The sequence below is a fragment of the Nicrophorus vespilloides genome, unplaced genomic scaffold (assembly GCF_001412225.1).
Source record: "Nicrophorus vespilloides isolate i.1.1-1 unplaced genomic scaffold, Nicve_v1.0, whole genome shotgun sequence".
NCBI classification, from domain to species: Eukaryota; Metazoa; Arthropoda; class Insecta; order Coleoptera; family Silphidae; genus Nicrophorus; species Nicrophorus vespilloides.
Genome location: NW_017098424.1, coordinates 29386 through 46967, shown reverse-complemented (window position 1 = coordinate 46967; position 17582 = coordinate 29386). Strand labels below are relative to the sequence as shown.

Below are 17582 nucleotides of genomic sequence, written 5' to 3'. Positions count from 1 at the left end.
TTCGATGCAGTATCGGCACGTAAATGAAAGATCGCAGCAAAAGAAGACGTCCTTTTAATTTTTACTGTTTGTATTGTATTACATATGTTTTGTCGTTTGCTCGCAAATTGAAAAGCTTTTCAATTAGTACGTTCCCGCAGAAAATTCCAAAGGAAAAACTTTTGTTCGTTTTCTTTTATTATTATATCCTCATCACATACACTCATCATATGCATTACATAGAATTATTTGACGAAGTAATAAATGTATAAATAGACATATCATTAGTCAATAGTAGTAATCATAGAATAAAAGGAATAGCGCAAATATTGTGCTACGTATTCATAAAATGAAAAAGAAATATTTGTTACAATTTAAAAAATAATAAAAATAAAAAATATGCGCATTGACCGATATACATATATATATTGTTTAAGAAGTACACTTCAGGTATTATCGAAAGCACGATAATATATAAATATATAGGTAATATTTACAAATAAAACTGTTACAAAATATACAGCCGTCCGTCCGTTCCGAAATTGCATCGACGCTGAGAGACGGCTGCTCGCTGCATAACATCAGAAAACAGAGAAATAGATTTTATAATTAACATTTTTTTCGTTTCGTTATTATTACTTTTTCTTTTGGCAAACGTACAATTCGTTCAATTCATCTTCGATAGAAAAGTTTTCTTCTAACACAAACAAACGAAATTTCTCTCAGCAACACCACGAGAAATTGATTGTCAATACAACGTAACTTATGCACATATCGTCATGCAATGTTTGTTTTTATTTTTTCACATTTTCTTTAAATATTCCATTAACATCATTACAACATTTAAAGCTCAAGTGACTAAAACGCTTCAGTATATATATATATATTTAATATGTATGTAGAATTATCGTTAATTTCAAAGACGTAGCTTAAGATTTACTTGTGTAGAGTACAGTTTCATTTTTGCTTTATTTTTATTGGAGGGATGAAAAGTAGGCTTAGTTTTGTTTTGTTTACATAGAGACAGCAGAACGACGCGTTCTGTAATTGACATCGACAAGCTCTGTAAGTTTTAGTGCCGCTAGAAGCTCAAGTGTTTGTTCATTGTAGACAATAAAGGAAATGTATAGAGTTTGAGCAAATACCGCAAAGAACGGACGAATCCTCTCTACTCGTCCTCCTCTCATCGACGAACCGAGAAGAACAAACAAAAAAAGTAAACGAAAGAAAAATTCTCAGGTGCTCTCCGAACGAAAAAACAAATCAAAACAAAATGTCTAAAAAAGATTTTGTTTGTTTGTTCCTGTTGCTATTAGCAACAACATACTTTGATTATCTAATTTAACTGTCGCGTCATTGTTACCGCAGCGCGACAGGATCATTCGAAATCTAAAAATTTACGATAAATTGGACCACACGTTTTTCCATCTCATTCCTCTCCCTACTAAATTTGATTATTTTTTTTTTATTGGCGCAAATTCCAAACTAGACCCGTATGACAATATGATTAATTACTTAACAAAGAAACAAAAACAACGAATAAATAATATGTATATATATATATATGTAAATATGATAAAAAAAGACCTTCTGAGATGAAAACAGTAGACTCACCCGGCTGTGCAAAATAATATGTACAAAGGTAACAGAATAATTTGAACTGATTTCAATTTAAAACAGTTTCTTCTTGACGGCCGTGTACCGCTCCATGTAAACGTCGTAACCGTGGATTTCGTTCAACTGTTTCATCTCGAATAGGTTTCCCTCCAGTGCCAAATTGGAGATCTTGGAATCAGTAAGTATTTTGGGATTGATGCTGGTCAGCTGCAGGCAGTTCTCCTCCAATCTCAACGTCTTTAGACGCGGACAGGAGGCGATGTGCGGCGAAAGATCAGCGATCTGGTTCTGGTTGAGGTTCAGCTCGGTGACATTCAGTGTGGCTATATCCCCATTCACTGAGCTTATCTCATTCCTAGAGAGATCAAGCACATCCAAGTGCCTCAAACCACAAAACACTAGCGGAATCTCCTTGAAATGATTATCTGATAAGTAGACCTGTTTGAGGTTGATCAGATTGGAGATGGTCCTTGGTAAACTGGACAGGTTGTTGTGACAGACATTCAGGGTTTCCAGTTTGGTGAGAGCTCCAATGCAGTCGGGGATTTTGGCCAGGATATTCTTGTTCAAATTGAGGTGCTTGAGATGCAAGAACCTGGCTATTTCATTGGGCAGCGTCACGAATTTGTTATCGGACAAATCCAGTGTTCTTAAATTGCTTTCCAGCTGCAGGAAACCTGGTGGAAACTCGTTCATCTTGTTCTGGGACACCTTCAGAACGCCCGTCTTCTTGGCGGTCTCCAAGTGCTGTTTGATCCCCGAGTTACCCATACTCGCTGCAAACAACAACAAAACTTACCCTAGACTTCATCCATAAACTAAACCTCAAAAGTATTACCTTATGTTTTCTCACTGCCGAACAAGAAGAATCCTTGTAATTAATTAAAACATTGTGTTGATGGAAAAACGCAGAGCTACAAGTTAAACTGACGGCCGTCACAACTGACACTGACAGATGGAAATCGTTAGACGTTGCCAGCGCGTAGCGTTTCGCTACCTTTAACTTGTTGCGAATATTGATTAATGTGTTGCTATCGCCGGCAGTTTACCAGTTGAATGCTTCGTAGATGAAAACCTAAAAGTATTTACAATTAGTTTCGTGTAAACTGTCTACCAAATTTCGATCATTTTGAACACAAACATTTGGCAATGTCGTGTATTTAATGCCCAATCAATTGGACTTCCTCTGCACTATAATCGATTAGCAATAGAAACTTATTTAAAAAAAAATATATTAATTGTAAGGAAAATGTCAAGCAGCAGTTTGTAGCTTATACGTGACGTTTTTATGGCGATATTAAATAAATTTGAGAAAAAAACATTGAACAATAAATAAGACAAACGAGTTAATTGGGTTGCCTATATAAATGCATATTTAAATTATTTATATCTTCACTTTCTAACAATAAACTTTTATAGATTTTAGTTTTATTGTATACTTAGATCAACATTGTATGAAGTCTTGTCATGTTAGAAGAAAATAGTGGATGTTGTGGATAATTTTAAATGTGTGTATATTTGGTTGCCTAGGCATAAATGTCAGATGGAGTGTGAAGTGAGTGGTGTGTTGTATCGATCGTTTTTGTTTTCATGTCAAATGTCATCTGACAGTTCATAGCAGCGCGAGCGTTCCGTCACCCCCGGTCTCCAACCCCCAGATCTCAGCGCGAAGAATCTCTCCCCCTTTCTGTGCACCCACATAATTTCCCCGTTTCTTTTTTTCATCCCTGTTTCCATCGTTTTCGGGGGTGTCGTTATGCGGGCGCCGTGTGGAAAATCCGGCGTTGGACGACGACGTAGCGGCGGCTGCTGCGTTTGAAAAGGACCAGGAATCGAGAGGAAGATTCGGTGGTGTTGTGAACAACAGCAGCAGGAGTAGAAGGAGCAGGAGCTGCAGCAGAGGACGAAACAATCGAATTGTGGATAAGGGACGGAGAAAGATCGGCACGGCCATGACAACCACCCCCAAGTCAGGAAAATTCGCCGCCTCAGGTGAGTGCGCCGTGCTGCTACCCCCCTACGACACCGCCAAACCAAATCCCCCTCGTATTTATTTTCGCGAGAGGTTAACGACCGTCTCTCCGTGCATTCAGTTATGCAATCTGGCACATGCCCCAAGTTCTATTTCTGTGTATGTGCGTTTATATATATAAAAATGGTCGAGTGGCGCTCATGTTTATATATATATGTCTATGTCATTACACAAACATAATTAAACTTCTTACTTATGATAACTTCAATCCAGAAGCAATTGTTTCCATTTCCCCTACTTCCCTTACCTTACAAAAATGTTTACACTCACCATTCATGCTTCCTGCTAAGTTTCAGATTGGATCACATATATCCTTGCTACCAGTAAATATACATAGAGTGCTTAAAATAAATGCACAAATTTCTATGTATTTGCAAACAAACCGTCCAATTGGCTCCTGAAAGCAGAGACCAAACTTTTTTTTGGTACAAAGAAAAATGATTTCACCACTATGAGAGCACACACACCTTTGTTTACATCTCCATGGTTACTATACACTTGCACTTGTGTTTTTCATAATGAATGAAATTCACTTATGCAAATCTGCTGCTTCTGCAAAGTGCAGCAGTTAAACTAATTGCACACTCAAGTTCATTTCCCATGAATCAGCTGTTGATTGCGTATAATACTCCCGCCGCCGCCGCCTACAAAACGCTATTTGTTTATTTGTTGCCATGGATGCATTAACATGCATATGGCGCGAAGGCGCCAACATTTCGAATGCCGAGCGGAAATTAATTGCGGTAATTAGTTATTAGCGTAGGCATTCGTATATTCGGAGCGCTATGCGAAAATCAATGTAATTGTAGTTTATGGAGTGCGCATAATATGGATTTGAGTCATCATGATGTATCGGCGATTAACAGGTTTTTTTTCTTATAAGATACCTTCATCCATCTATTGCAACTAGTTCATATTGATCCTAGGTAAACACAAAACGTGTGGTATACTACTTGCGGTCATCCAAGGTAGTCTGGTACCTGCGCTCGTCTTAACTGGAACGACTAGAATAATATTCAACTACCTGCGTCACGAAGACTGGGGTCTTAATAGATATATGGCATACCATAGTAGTACTAGTCATTTTATTCATCTATCGCTTCCCATTGTCAACTGGAATGCATTATTCACCTCTCCTGAACAATCCCAAAAACTCATTGTTATTATACACTTAAAACCACACACTGTTGTATCCATTCTCCCAAGTACTAATAATTCTTACACTAAATATCGTTACAATATAAATGTAAAGTGATGGAAATTATAAATAATACGTTTTTACCTATTGCATAATATTCTAATGGATCTTGCACATGCCTATGAATAGCTACTACTCATCTGCAATTATTAAACATTGTTCTCATTCTTTTTTGTGTAGATAACTTAATTTGTGCGACACGCACCCGCAGCATTTGCGTATTCAATCAAGTGGTCGCAATAATTCATCGCGCAATTGTTTCTTCCCCATAAATCAATTAGCATTCTTTGCGAAATATAATTCGCTTCACAATTGTCATAAAACGTTGCCTGGGTATCCCATTAATTTATATATGTATATATAATGATGTTACATATATTGATAATTGTTAGACCGTAACATTTTCATGTTTATTTTTCCCGCCGTTCCGCAAATAGTATTTGCCTTGTTTTGTTTCATCCGCAGTTAATTCGAACGTACAGAAACGACCGGAAAGAAATGGGTCAGACTTTCTTTTTCCAGTCTCTGCCCAGCGTAAACAAAACACCAAAAACACTCCGGAATTAAATAAACAGCACCCCCTTGAAATCCAATACAAGCGCGTTTTTGTGTGTGCGTTTCGCCTCGTTGCATAACATCATCCGCACATACGAAATCGCGATTGTTGCTGCTGCTTTTGTAATTGTTTTTCCACGAATTCAGAGCGCATTTGCGAATGTAATTGAAACGAATCGGAACACATGAATAATAATAATAACATGATGAAGATGAGGAGGAGGATGCAAATGAGGGGCGGGCGGCATCACGCTTTTGTCATTGATTCAATGTTTATTATGTTTTGTTTAAACGTTATGGTATTTTCATTAGTTTTGCCCACTGTGCTCGCGATCTGGGGACCTTGTCAAGGTTCTGTGCTGCCGTCACACGCACGAATTTATGTTTTTTGGCAATGGTTTCTGTGTGTGCACGATGATGATCTGGATTCAGTTGTAGTCGGGTATTGCGAGTCGGGAGACCAATTAAAAGATGTGCTTGCTGCCACCAATGATTCGCGATCATCTGCGACGATCACGTGCCAACACCATTCAATAGCGATCGGATGATGATCAATTAGTAGGATGTGGAGGCGCGAGAATATGCAGTGACAATAATACATAACACCAGTGCCACAGTTGCTATTACAGTGTGTATGTAGTATATATCAAACGTGAGAAGAAGAAAAAAAACAGAGTTTCGTTACCAAAGCAAAAATAATGCACGACGATTGCGTAGTCCTGGAACCCAAATCCAGGAAGCGGAAGTATCGTATTGTCGACAGGAGGAAGGGCGGCTTCAAGCCGAAACGATGGACGGTACTCCTGTCCTACGAGCCAATCTGCGGCGACTGTGCGATGAGGAGAGGAGGTTTGTTGCCATAAGTTTTATTGAGAATTTTGGGCTGTGTTTTTTCTAAATAGTCCGTACACTTGGACTATACGAGAAGAAGGACGGTGGTGGTGTTGGTGGAGTTCGCACGCTATTTCCTACCAGAGGCCGTGCGAGAAGCCTCCCGGCGGAATGCGGGTCGTACTGTTGGAGATCTTCTTGTCGTAACCAACTCCTAGCACAGGGTTTCCATCGGCTAAAAACAAATCAAAGAACAAAAAATTTAAACTGAAAATTTAACAAACAATTCGATTTGATTCGCTGCACGTTAAATTTAAACGCGATCTGAGAGAACAACCTTGAAACTTTTCAACATCGGTAATTTCAGTTATGATCTCAATAGAGCAGACATAGAGAAGCCATAAATAAGTATACAGATTCCCCGCTACACAGATTTCAAATAATTTCGTGGCTCGTGGGTTATCGAAATTTTCATTCAATTTTCGTACATTGAATACAAGTAGATTATTTTACAATTATCAGTAGAGACATGCAGACTGAAAATAGTTGATCCGTTTTGCTATTTTTAGGTGTACTAACATCTTTTGTTTGCCGCCTTCTTGATCTCGTCGCTGGCCCCAAGCCCGAGACCCGTCAGTGGATTCCTGTTGTGATCGGATTTGCTTGCGGACGGCATCTTCCTCGGCATGTTCTCGATGTGCCCGATGCTGTCCTTGGAGGCTTCCTGCGCGTCCAGGAATCGCCTCGGGCTTATGATCGCCTCCTCTTTGCATCCCATTATCCCAGCGGGAAAAATGTTGCTGCTGTGATCGCGCAGCTTGTTCATCCTGCCGCTCTCTGCGCTCTGGATCGTATTGGAAATTTCTTCAAAATATAAAACATATAGACAATTAATAAGAATGCTTTCAAAATTTGTTCGTCAAGAAACGGAACTAGGGTAAATATTTGCAAGAATAAAGCTAAAGGAGTCATGAAATGCAGACCTAAGAAAACGACGCACCAGGATGTTGTTGTATTGTAAACGTATTACGTAATTAAGGGAATTAGGTGTGCAGCAATTGGCAATGGCATCAACAAAAATCGTACCGTGCGGTGGATCCGGCATGGCCTCCAACGGCGCCACAGAAGAGATCGTCTTCTCCATGCCGACGTTCTCGAAAACAGTCTCGATGTCCTTCGGGGCTCCTCCGCTGCTCCCCTTCGCCGCTTCCGCCCCTTTCGAAGCTTCCGGGTCCGCAGCTCCGGCCGCCTCGTTGGTGATGTCCGCCAACTCTTTGGTCTCTTTCAGCAGTTGGATGGACTGCTTACATTCCTCCGTACCGGAAGCAGCGGTTCCCTCCACGTTCTGTGACAGATCGCCCATCTCTTCTTCTTATTCGTCCTATTATTATATTTACTTTTATTTTATGTTTCGTTCGCTGGAATTTTCCGGCCCCAGGTTTCAGTGAATTTCACGATTCGCCCACATCGGTTTCTCCCTTCCGGTCGACAAGGATAGAAAGAAAGAGGAAAACACGCGCGCAGACGACGGCAAACAAAAAAAAAATTATTGAAAAGCGGCAATTTTACGTGATCGCTGTCGAATAAAAACAAAAAATGTTCCGTGAAACGCAAACCGAATTTGTTTTTTCCACCGCCTGTCCTATGTTACGTCACGCAAATGCGATATAATTGTGACAGATGTCATTTGCAGGCAGAGATTTCTTTACGCAATTATATTGTGCATTGCTGTAACGATGAACCATTCGTTACTAAATGCACAGATAAATAAAAAGTCCATGTTATATTCAAGTGCAGATAAAACGCTGATTAATGTTAATTGCGCATTCATTATTCTTCTCTTGTTTTCATTGAACAACAGCGATTCCATTCTTTACGTTAGTTACGCTACGGTGACCGATACTCTTTTGTTAATTACGAAAGAAAAGACTGCTAGAAACTATTTAAGTTTTCCTTGCAACTCGTGTTTCGTATCAATCATTCAGTTTTAATTGAGAGGCTGCAGTTACTGCTTTTATTTTAATGTATCAACAACAGAAATGTAATTGTTGAATCTTAACTTGGTAGAAAATTTAAGTTGATAAAAAGTTTTCGAATTGAATGAAAAGAAATTCGAGTCGAGTAAGTTTTAGTTCAGTTCTTGGAATTTTTAAGCTATAAATCAAGTATGCTGGGATGATTTACTAAAGTTGAGTGACAAATGGGGGAACGTTTTTTTCCCTAAGAAATCTGTATAATATATAATAATAATTAACTCATCGTGTCATTTTATGAAAAATGTTGATTGAAATTTATTGTAGCTTTCGAAAGTAGAGTCACGCGCGAATCAATCAATTATTAATTTATTAATTACAAACCACTTGCGATTCAGAGCTGAAGACGCGACTGCGGTCGTTATTAGCATAACGAAACGACGCAATTTCCTTAAGAGATCGTTACAATAAGTGACGTTACATTTCCAATTCGTATTCAATCCAGTTAGTTAATTAGTATCTTTTCATTTTAACTAACATCATGAATGTTGATCAGATCTAATTGTAAAATGTTATGCTGATATATGAATCATTGGAGATCCCCTTTCAGCACTTATGGTCTTGCTTGCATTGATTTATTTCGCGCTTAACTAAAAATAGGACGGGACTTATTTGGCGTTCGTCGCGTTTATAGAATTTTTTTTTTGCAAGTAAAATTAGTCATTTCTGCTAGATAATAACAATTCTGTTTCCATGGTTATGAAAATGATTTAATCGAGATGCATTAGCAAAAACAATGCAGATGATAACAATTTACGTATCTGAAATATTGTGTTTCTATGGAGATGTGCAGACGTTGATATATATATAATATTTTCGTCCTTGGAAAAGTGCGAAATCTATTTGCGTCTCTGTGCGAAATGTGTTAGATATTTCTTATTTTTTTTTGTTGTATGTGCGTGTATTCTTTGCAATTTACTGCTTAGGAGGAAAAATTGAAAACGGAAATGCAAAAATGTGCTTCGTTCTACCTGCCAAAATGCATTCTATTTTTGCAAGTCCATTTACTTATTTTTTGGTAAACATGGTCAAAGTTAAAAACGTGATAATTTAGTTGTTTTTTAGTCCTTTTTTAAAGCGAAAATGCTTAAGTTTATGTACTTTTCTTTACTTAAGCGAAATATTTTTGTTTCTGATGGAATTGTATGTTCGATGATTAGTAAATAATTGCATGAATTTCTAAATACCTGTATGCTAATCACTGATATCGTGAAAGTATTTGCATTTTCAAACATTGAAACGATTTGCTTAGATTATGTTCTATAATTACACGAAGCAACAGGACAATTCATTCAATCAATCGAGATATTATGATAATGAAATCGAGATATTGCAAATACAATTATAAATTGTTTGATTCATTTATATTAGTGAGAAATTAATTTTCTCTTCTAATTGAGAATTGAAGATTTCCTTGTTTAGTGATTAATGAAATTTCAAAATTATTAATTTATATTGTTAGATGTATGAAGAATGAAACATGTCTAGGGCTAATGAAGTGTACGTAGTCTTTGTATTGATCTCGAGAGAAGATATTGAATGTGTTTTTTGTTTTTCATTTTCTAATTATACGAAGAAGTCTCGGTGCGTGCTTGAGGGGTTCAGAAGTTTCGTTCGTAATTCCAGGAGGTGCCCGTGTTTTTATTTTGTCTGGATATCGTCTGGAATTTCATCTGGGACTATTTCTTGCGCACGTTCCTCCTCTTCCTCCTCCATCTTCTGTTGCTGCTGGTTTTGCTACCGTTTGTACACGATGAAGGAGCGTAGGTGTGAGCGGGGAATTCCCCCTTCCGTCTCCCATCGTAGTCTGCGCGCTGCTGCTGCTGGATGACTTAAGTCACACTCATTCGGTCTGCGATTAGTTAAGCAACTCACATCGTCGCTTCAAATGCGCGCGCGATACCGTGGTAACCGAGAGTGCTGTTTCTGCTACTGTTGTTGTGTTGTTGTTATTCGTAGCAAGAGTTGACCTTCGACCTCCTCTCGTACTGACCCGAAGGGTGTATCTTTGCTGTTCTTCGATCCCTTTTCCATCTCGAATGCAGAACATTACCATCATCATCTTCAACATCGTTGTCTTTCTCCGCTCGGTGAGTGCGTGTATGTGTGTGGGCCGCGAACTTCCTCCTCATCATGACTAATCCTAGGAATTCGTCGCATCAATATTTATTAATATTATCTCCTTCAAAATCACAAACTTCCTCCGCCCCAAAATCCCCAAAAAACTTTAGTCGTTTGATTATTTTGTTGTTTGCTGAATAATTATAGGATGTGGTTTTGTGTTAATCCATTTCTGGTTTTGGTCTTGTTACGTTATTCCCTTCTCCCGCCTCGCGAATCGTCCAATTTAAAGGATGACGTTATCTGTTCGTTAATTAACAGTTGCTCGTTAATATTAATTATATCATTAATTATATTATTTACGAGCGTCGTCTATGATGTTTCAAAATAATTGTGACAAAATCTTCGATGGGCGGTTTTTTTTTTCATTATTTCTTTCTTCAGCTGTGAAAATACGTGCTGAGGCATATAATAAATTCATTTCCTGTCGGTCTGAAGAAGTGCGAAGCATCGACTGACGAGGGGGTTGCTTTTTCTAGTTTGCCGAATACCCCATCTCGAATTACAAAGAGCTTTTGTTGAAATCGGTAACTTCGTTGCTGGCAAGAAGTAAACTAGGATTTTTGCGTTAATCTTATCTGCGTTTAATCTCGATGATTGCTTTGTCCTGTAGATTGCGAGTAAAGGCTGCGCTCGTCGTGCCTGTATCGATTCCCGATTTATTATGTTCATGTTATATTATTCAATATTGCTGCTGCGATGTGTACATTTGAAATACGCTCATCTCGTCGATGATTGTTGCAGATATAGAATCGCCGTTGGCCGGTTCCGGTCCCGGCGGTCACAAGCCCTCCTTCAAGAGCACGAAGTTGGCGCGACGGGCGCGCTCCTTCAAGGACGACTTCCTGGTGAAGATCTACCAGATGCGGAGCCCCACCAATCAAGGGCTCAGGTCGCAGAGCCCCAAAGGAAGCAGACCGAAAGATACGATAGATGGAGGAGGAGGAGTTGGTGGTGGAGGTGGCGTTTACAAGGATAAGGGGCCTATGCACGAGTTCGACGTTCTCTCGAAACAGATCCAGGTCACGCTCAAGCATCTGAAGGATGTGGTGGCCAAGAGGAAGCTGGAGATGTTGCCCGGCAATGGGACGATAGTGCTGGACACGGTGTGGGCCATCAATCTGGTGGTGAAGTCTTCGGTGGCTGTCGACCAGGGAAGCGTTATTCGATCGGCGACGCATCGCATGTACCAGAGCGTCGCGAGGCTGATCAAACTGTGCGACGATGCCCTCATAGATTCCAAATCCAGTTCGCTGGAGGCGTCCAACGTCGACGAAGTCATCGCTCTAGTCGAAGAAGCTGTCCAGGTAAACGATTTGCTCTTATTGTTATCATGCATCTAAAGTAGGTAATCCCGACAGTATCTTTTATTATTTGATATAGTCGGGATTTTAACACTATTAGGATTATGATTTTGATCAGAACTGATCGAAAGTCCCTATTTACAACAACAACAACAAACCCTGATGAGATTAGGCTTTCGCTGCTGGATCAAGGGTCACACGTCGGGGGGAGATAAAGGAACAGAACCCAATACATTGTGGTGCGCCTCAGAACTTGAACTCATTGCTTCATCTTTTAATTGTTCAATCCATTATCATCTTCTACAATTTTATGAATGAATTATGCCTTAAATTGTTGTTTTTGTTTTGTTTTGCAGAATTTAATTAAGCTGTCACAGGACAAGATATCTCAGCAGAACAATGTGCCATTGTACAAGACAACACCGAGATCTTCGTATTCGAATGTCAACTTGGATCTTCCGTCGCAGAGGAATTCTTTACCGGACATCCCGTTGACTCCCAGGGAACGCGAGATCCTCGAGCAGACGTCTTGCACACCGGGAAAGGTGCGGAGCAGTCACAGCTCCGAATCAATCTTAAGAGATTCGTCACCTCCGCCACCGAAACCACCACTTCCCGATGGGTAAATCATTGAATCTCATATATTAAGTAAATTAACTTAATGTTGTTTTTTTTTTGTATTCTTTATAGAGCTCTATTCAATCGGCCTGAAAAGAACGTTACGCCACCGCCGCTACCACCGAAGAAGAAACCTGCGAGGAATCTGGACGATTCCGATTTGAACATCTACGGTCTGGAGAGGATTTCGCTGAGATCTAAATCGCCCGAGGATTCCAGTTCTTTGCTGTCGGCGAGTGCAGGCAGTTTGGATTCGGTGCTGAATCAGTCTAGGGAGGAGGAGGAGATTTCCGCGCTGATGGATCACACCGTCGACACGGACACTCTGATCCTGGACAACGATCTCTCCGACATCATCGCTCTGAATGGGAACAGCTGGGGCGATCTGAGCCACGGGGGGAACCATCACGAGAACGCCACCATATCGATTTTCAATCACAGCAACGAACTGCAGACCAACTACCTTCAGCACAACCACCGTCTCTCCAACACCGATTCCGGTATCGTCTCGATGCACTCGCAGAGGAACTCGAGCTGCTCGAAGCGGAGTTCGCAGCAGAGTTCTGTAAGCCAGTGGTGCGGCACCAGCGTCGTCTCGCAAACGGTGAAGACTTCCAAAGTGTCCACCAAGTCGGAGAGCATTTTCGCATCGTCCGCAAATCAAATCGTATCTTCGTCTGCATCGAACCATCATCACCACCAGCATCGACTGATGCTCAAGGACGAGATGGATCTGGGCTTGGGAGATGATTTACTTCCACCCGCTATACCGCAAAAAACGAGGAGACGGCCGCACGAACGACAACCATCGCCATATGATAACGTACCTGAAAGTAAGATCAACTTACACCTTTGTTTTTGTAACAACATCAAATTACATCTTCTTTTTTGTTTCTTCAGGTAGTGAGTTTTTAGTCACCTGCCAAATGCACCAATCGCATCAGAGCCTCTCCAGCAGCACGAGCATCGCCAGCAGCATCAGCCAGGACAACAGCAAACCTCCACCATTACCGCCAAAGAAGAAACACAGTAAGTTATAATCAATTTTTTTCATTTCGTTCGTTTACAAACCAAGCCCCAAATGCCCAACCGATAAATAAACAAACATTCGTGTTTACTCGTCTACATCGCACGATGTATTCTCAATTGTGTATTGCAATTTTTGGTGATTCGAAACCTTTGTCCATAGTGTTCCAATCGGTGGCTTACTCTGGTAAGTGAGCCGCAGCAGCACACTCACAAAATTTTTATATTTCTATTTATAGTTTCCTTCATAGAAAGAAACATTTAATTTATATAAGTTTTGGTTGTTGCTGTTTTTTTTTTGTTTCTCTCTTTCTGTATTTCTACTTTTTCTCTTTCCATGTGCAATTCACTCGACAGAAACGCACACTTTCGAAAAGTTTACTGAATAATTCACATACGAAACGAATCTTTATTATTTCGTAAACGTTTTCCTGTTGTTTTTTGTTGTTGTTTTTTTACGCTTTTTCTTTTAGATTTTTTTCTGCGATGATTTTGATTGCATTTGAGCGTGTACTTTACTCGATTTACAACTATAATATCACGATTGTGATCGAGTAAAGTGTACGCGGTTGAGAGGTTTTCTTTGATTTAGTGTATTCTGTTCTTGTGTTTTCAGCGAACCAAATGCGCTTTTTGTTGATTGAATTAGCGACGATTTGGTTGCATTGTTTTTTTTTGTTTCTCTCAAACATTCTCAATCTATCTCTTGCATTTTGTTGTTATTGTTGTTGCTAGGTAATAATATTTTTGTTTTTTTTTGTAGTCATGGCCTACATGGAGATGTTCGGGAACTGTTCGCACTCGAACGATCAAGAGTTCATGAGGCATTCGGTGCACATGGTGCACGACAGCGCCGCTTCATGGGCCCCCAGCGCCGGTCTGCCGACGACTCAATCGTGTTCGTTCTCGCACACCTCGTCGTCTTCGTCGAGTCGTACGACCAGAACGCAGATGCACACGCTCAGTCTGCCGCCGCAATCCGGGGAGGATCTCTGCAGTCCACTGAAGACTCCTCTATCGCCGATGATCTGTAGCTCTCTGCCTCCGGCTCTACCGCCGAAGAGATCGCGCTCTTCTAGGCTATCACCGCCGTCGACGCCGCAGAGTTTGAGCTCGTTGCCTGAGCCGAAGACGCCGAGCGAACCTCTGCCCGATTTGCTGGTGAACACGCCGAAGATGCCCGAAGACAAAGAGGAGGAAATAGCTGCGACCGAAAACGAAGTGGGCGCGGAGGAGGAAGAGGAGGAGCCGGAAGAAGAAGAGGAGGATGACGAGGAAGATGAGATGGATTTGATGGAGGAGTTGGACGTGTCACGGTATCTGGTGCACAAGAAGGAGGACGAAGATGGACCGGATATTCGAGGAGGACAGATCGACGCGCTCATCATACACGCGACTAGAGCAACCAAAAACGGTAATTAATTTAAATGAATGAGTGAATAATATAACTAATTTGCAAAATGTTAATGGTGCTCACTTTAGAGGAGAAAGAAAGTGGTATGTTGAACATTAAGCTTAGAAATTTTCAGTTGTTTGATAATTTAAAATTAATTCGAATTCACTCAAATTTGTTTGTATGTTTCAGGTTTTTCATATCAGGAGGCTTTCCTAACGACATATCGTACATTCATAAGCCCCTACGAGTTAATCTGCAAACTTATCAAACGCTACAACTTCTTCTACTGCCAACCGGAAAAGAAGGCGAGATCGAGGGAATCGTTCGCTTTGATCGTCAGGGTGGTCAGCGATTTAACGTAACTCATTTGATCCGTGTTAATATGAAAAGTTATTAATTTCAATTTTTATATTTCAGAGCTTCGGATTTGGATGATAAATTGCAGAACAAACTGATCGAGTTCATCCAGCAGTTGATCCTGGGCGGTGAGTTGACGTTGGCGAAGGCGTTACGCGTCAAACACATCGAACGTCACGGCGTCAAGGAGATGGCGATGAAGCAGACGTGCGTGCAGCTGACGACAACCCTTCTATGCCAGAACGTGACGCTGCTGGACTTCAAGTCCGAGCAAATCGCCGAGCAGATGACACTGCTCGATGCGGACCTCTTCATGAAAATCGAAATACCTGAGGTGCTGATTTGGGCGCAGGAGCAGAACGAGGAGCGCAGCCCGAATCTGACCAAATTCACCGAACACTTCAACAAGATGTCCTACTGGGCTCGCTCGAAGATCCTCTTAGCAGAGGCCAAAGATCGCGAGAAATTCTTCCTCAAGTTCATCAAGATCATGAAGCATTTGCGCAAGATCAACAACTTCAACTCTTATTTGGCGCTCCTTTCGGCTTTGGATTCGGCACCGATTCGACGTTTGGAGTGGCAGAAGCACGTGCAGGAAGGTTTGAAGGAGTACTGCGCCCTCATCGACAGCTCGTCCAGCTTCAGGGCGTACAGACAGGCTCTGGCAGAAACGAATCCGCCCTGCATACCGTACATGTAAGTATCAATCAACCGCTAATAATAATCAATCATTAATTATTGATTCTCATTTGCAGCGGTTTAGTCCTTCAAGATCTGACCTTCGTCCACATCGGCAACAGCAATCTGCTTAGCGAGAACACCATAAACTTTTCGAAGAGATGGCAGCAGTTCAACATCGTGGAGAACATGAAGCGCTTCAAGAAATGGTAATATAAGAAACGTTAACAATACATGAAAATTGACAAATTTCTTGCAGCCTCTCCAACAGTAGCAGCACGTACAGCTTCAAGAAGAACGAGCGGATCATTTCGTTCTTCGAGAACTTCGATCAGTTCCTCTCCGAGGACAGCATGTGGCAGATGTCCGAGAAGATCAAACCCAGAGGCGGTAAGAAAGCTGCCCAATAATATGCAGCAGCAAACAATAGTTTATATAAAAAAATAATTGAGTTGCTTCGTTAAGAGAGAGAGAACGTAACATTTCGCCAAATAATATTCGCGAAATTTTGTTAGTCCACTTCGCTAGATCTTTAATTTATAGTTTTTTTTTCTTCTGGAAAACTGAGCATCATTTTTAGTGCAATTTTCTTTTATGTTGTTTTTTTCCTATTGTAAATAATTCCGCCGAACACAACGCAACTGTTCGTTTTTTTTTACTATTCTTTTGTGATTCTTGTCAATTAACACTCTTTTTTTAATTAAGAAAGAAAGAGAAAATGGATTAATGTAATACGCAAAATGAGGATGAAGAGATGATTAGGTAACCAAATTGTATTTAGGCAAAGTTATGCTTAATAATTGATGCACCACTTCTTACTACGTACACGTGTATATACATATATATATATATTATAACAGAATATAATATAGTCATAGAGTGCCATTTTTTTGGGAAGTTTGAAAGTAAAGTTAGAGAGAGAGAAAGAGAGAAATATATATAAATATAAAAAGAAAGAGAAAAAAGAACCACTTGAAGAGTGAACATTGCATAGAGTCGTTTTCTTGGGTAGACTGCACGATTGGAATCATTCACTTATTATAAGTCAATAGATAAGTTCTTGATTTTTCTTTTCCTTCTCTTCTAATAAATATCCGAGGAGGCCATTCTTCTACGAATGGAAACAATGAACTGAATTGCAACGAAACGCAATTTTACATTTTTTGTTTGTTTGCGTCTTCTCTTTATTTAATTTTCATTTTAAATCAAACTGGACCATTATTTCGTTTTCTTTTCGCATCTTTTTGCCTCCGGGACGAAAGGAAACTTGACTGACTGAAGTATTTTGTATGTTTCATTTTTCTTAGTTTGTTTGGCTTTGATTTTTTTAAATTTTGGATTCGTTTTTAGTCGAGTTTAAAATAAACGATAATCATTGTTGATATAAAAATTGAATCATCGAAGTGGGATTGTGGGCGTGTCGAATGACATGTGGGAGTGGTTTAACATGTTTGTTGAACAATCGAAATTAGGAAATTTTAACGCTGCAAACCGTATTCGTTTTGCTTCTTCTGGAAGAAAGAAAAAAAAAAGAGATAAATTATTATTATTATTATAAATTAATTGTGGAGGGAAAAGAGTGAGAGAGATGTGGATTGTGTGAGTGTGTACAATGTTTTGGAGAAGGCCTAACTAAATTTATAAGCTAAATCAAATGAATATGTTAAGAGAACAAAACAAGAAATGGTGTGTGGTATATTTATTATTTTTTTTTGAAAGAAGCAGAGAGAGAGAGAGATTATTACGCATTCAATAAATTTCGTTTGAACAGATCCAAAACGAAAGATATAGTAATAATCATATATAATTATTAACGACCAAATATATTTTTTTGTAA

General features: G+C 39.9%; 3 protein-coding genes across 8 annotated transcripts; 1 reads left to right on the top strand and 2 right to left on the bottom strand.

Annotated features, from left to right (window-relative positions):
- Nucleotides 1-1447: 1447 nt before the first annotated feature.
- LOC108562415 (leucine-rich repeat-containing protein 57) lies at nucleotides 1448-4204 on the bottom strand. Of its 2 annotated transcripts, XM_017920737.1 has the most exons (4): nucleotides 4096-4204; nucleotides 3899-4025; nucleotides 2435-2671; nucleotides 1448-2372 (listed from the first exon to the last, which is right to left on the bottom strand). In XM_017920737.1, exon 4 carries the CDS (start codon nucleotides 2365-2367, stop codon nucleotides 1651-1653), a length of 717 nt encoding a protein of 238 aa, XP_017776226.1. In that variant the 5' UTR covers nucleotides 2368-2372; nucleotides 2435-2671; nucleotides 3899-4025; nucleotides 4096-4204; the 3' UTR covers nucleotides 1448-1650. The 2 variants fall into 2 exon arrangements, with proteins under 2 accessions (XP_017776226.1, XP_017776227.1); XM_017920738.1 differs by lacking the exons at nucleotides 3899-4025; nucleotides 4096-4204 and adding an exon at nucleotides 2738-2792.
- Nucleotides 3191-17441, top strand: LOC108562411 (guanine nucleotide-releasing factor 2). 5 transcript variants are annotated; one of them, XM_017920730.1, is made up of 12 exons: nucleotides 3191-3588; nucleotides 11111-11673; nucleotides 12027-12292; nucleotides 12361-13121; nucleotides 13189-13317; nucleotides 13478-13501; nucleotides 14078-14728; nucleotides 14797-14811; nucleotides 14900-15068; nucleotides 15128-15763; nucleotides 15823-15954; nucleotides 16005-17441. In XM_017920730.1, the coding sequence occupies exons 1-12, from the start codon at nucleotides 3549-3551 to the stop codon at nucleotides 16153-16155; spliced, it is 3537 nt and encodes a 1178-aa protein (XP_017776219.1). In that variant the 5' UTR covers nucleotides 3191-3548; the 3' UTR covers nucleotides 16156-17441. The 5 variants fall into 5 exon arrangements, with proteins under 5 accessions (XP_017776219.1, XP_017776216.1, XP_017776218.1 ...); XM_017920727.1 differs by lacking the exon at nucleotides 3191-3588 and adding an exon at nucleotides 5700-6230; XM_017920729.1 differs by lacking the exons at nucleotides 3191-3588; nucleotides 13478-13501 and adding an exon at nucleotides 5701-6230.
- LOC108562416 lies at nucleotides 6237-8103 on the bottom strand. The gene is made up of 3 exons (XM_017920739.1): nucleotides 7299-8103; nucleotides 6792-7076; nucleotides 6237-6447 (listed from the first exon to the last, which is right to left on the bottom strand). The coding sequence occupies exons 1-3, from the start codon at nucleotides 7573-7575 to the stop codon at nucleotides 6350-6352; spliced, it is 660 nt and encodes a 219-aa protein (XP_017776228.1). The 5' UTR covers nucleotides 7576-8103; the 3' UTR covers nucleotides 6237-6349.
- Nucleotides 17442-17582: the final 141 nt, after the last annotated feature.

What these genes read in the sequence shown, in the direction of transcription:
- LOC108562415 (XM_017920737.1), bottom strand. Translation starts at nt 2,367, where the DNA reads ATGGGTAACTCGGGGATCAAACAGCACTTGGAGACCGCCAAGAAGACG.
- LOC108562411 (XM_017920727.1), top strand. Translation starts at nt 6,080, where the DNA reads ATGCACGACGATTGCGTAGTCCTGGAACCCAAATCCAGGAAGCGGAAG. An exon ending in TAGTCGAAGAAGCTGTCCAG is followed by an intron (nt 11,674 to 12,026) that starts GTAAACGATTTG and finishes TTTGTTTTGCAG; the next exon opens with AATTTAATTAAGCTGTCACA. An exon ending in CCGCCCTGCATACCGTACAT is followed by an intron (nt 15,764 to 15,822) that starts GTAAGTATCAAT and finishes TCTCATTTGCAG; the next exon opens with CGGTTTAGTCCTTCAAGATC.
- LOC108562416 (XM_017920739.1), bottom strand. Translation starts at nt 7,575, where the DNA reads ATGGGCGATCTGTCACAGAACGTGGAGGGAACCGCTGCTTCCGGTACG. An exon ending in CATGCCGGATCCACCGCACG is followed by an intron (nt 7,077 to 7,298) that starts GTACGATTTTTG and finishes TATATTTTGAAG; the next exon opens with AAATTTCCAATACGATCCAG. An exon ending in GAAGGCGGCAAACAAAAGAT is followed by an intron (nt 6,448 to 6,791) that starts GTTAGTACACCT and finishes ATTTGTTTTTAG; the next exon opens with CCGATGGAAACCCTGTGCTA.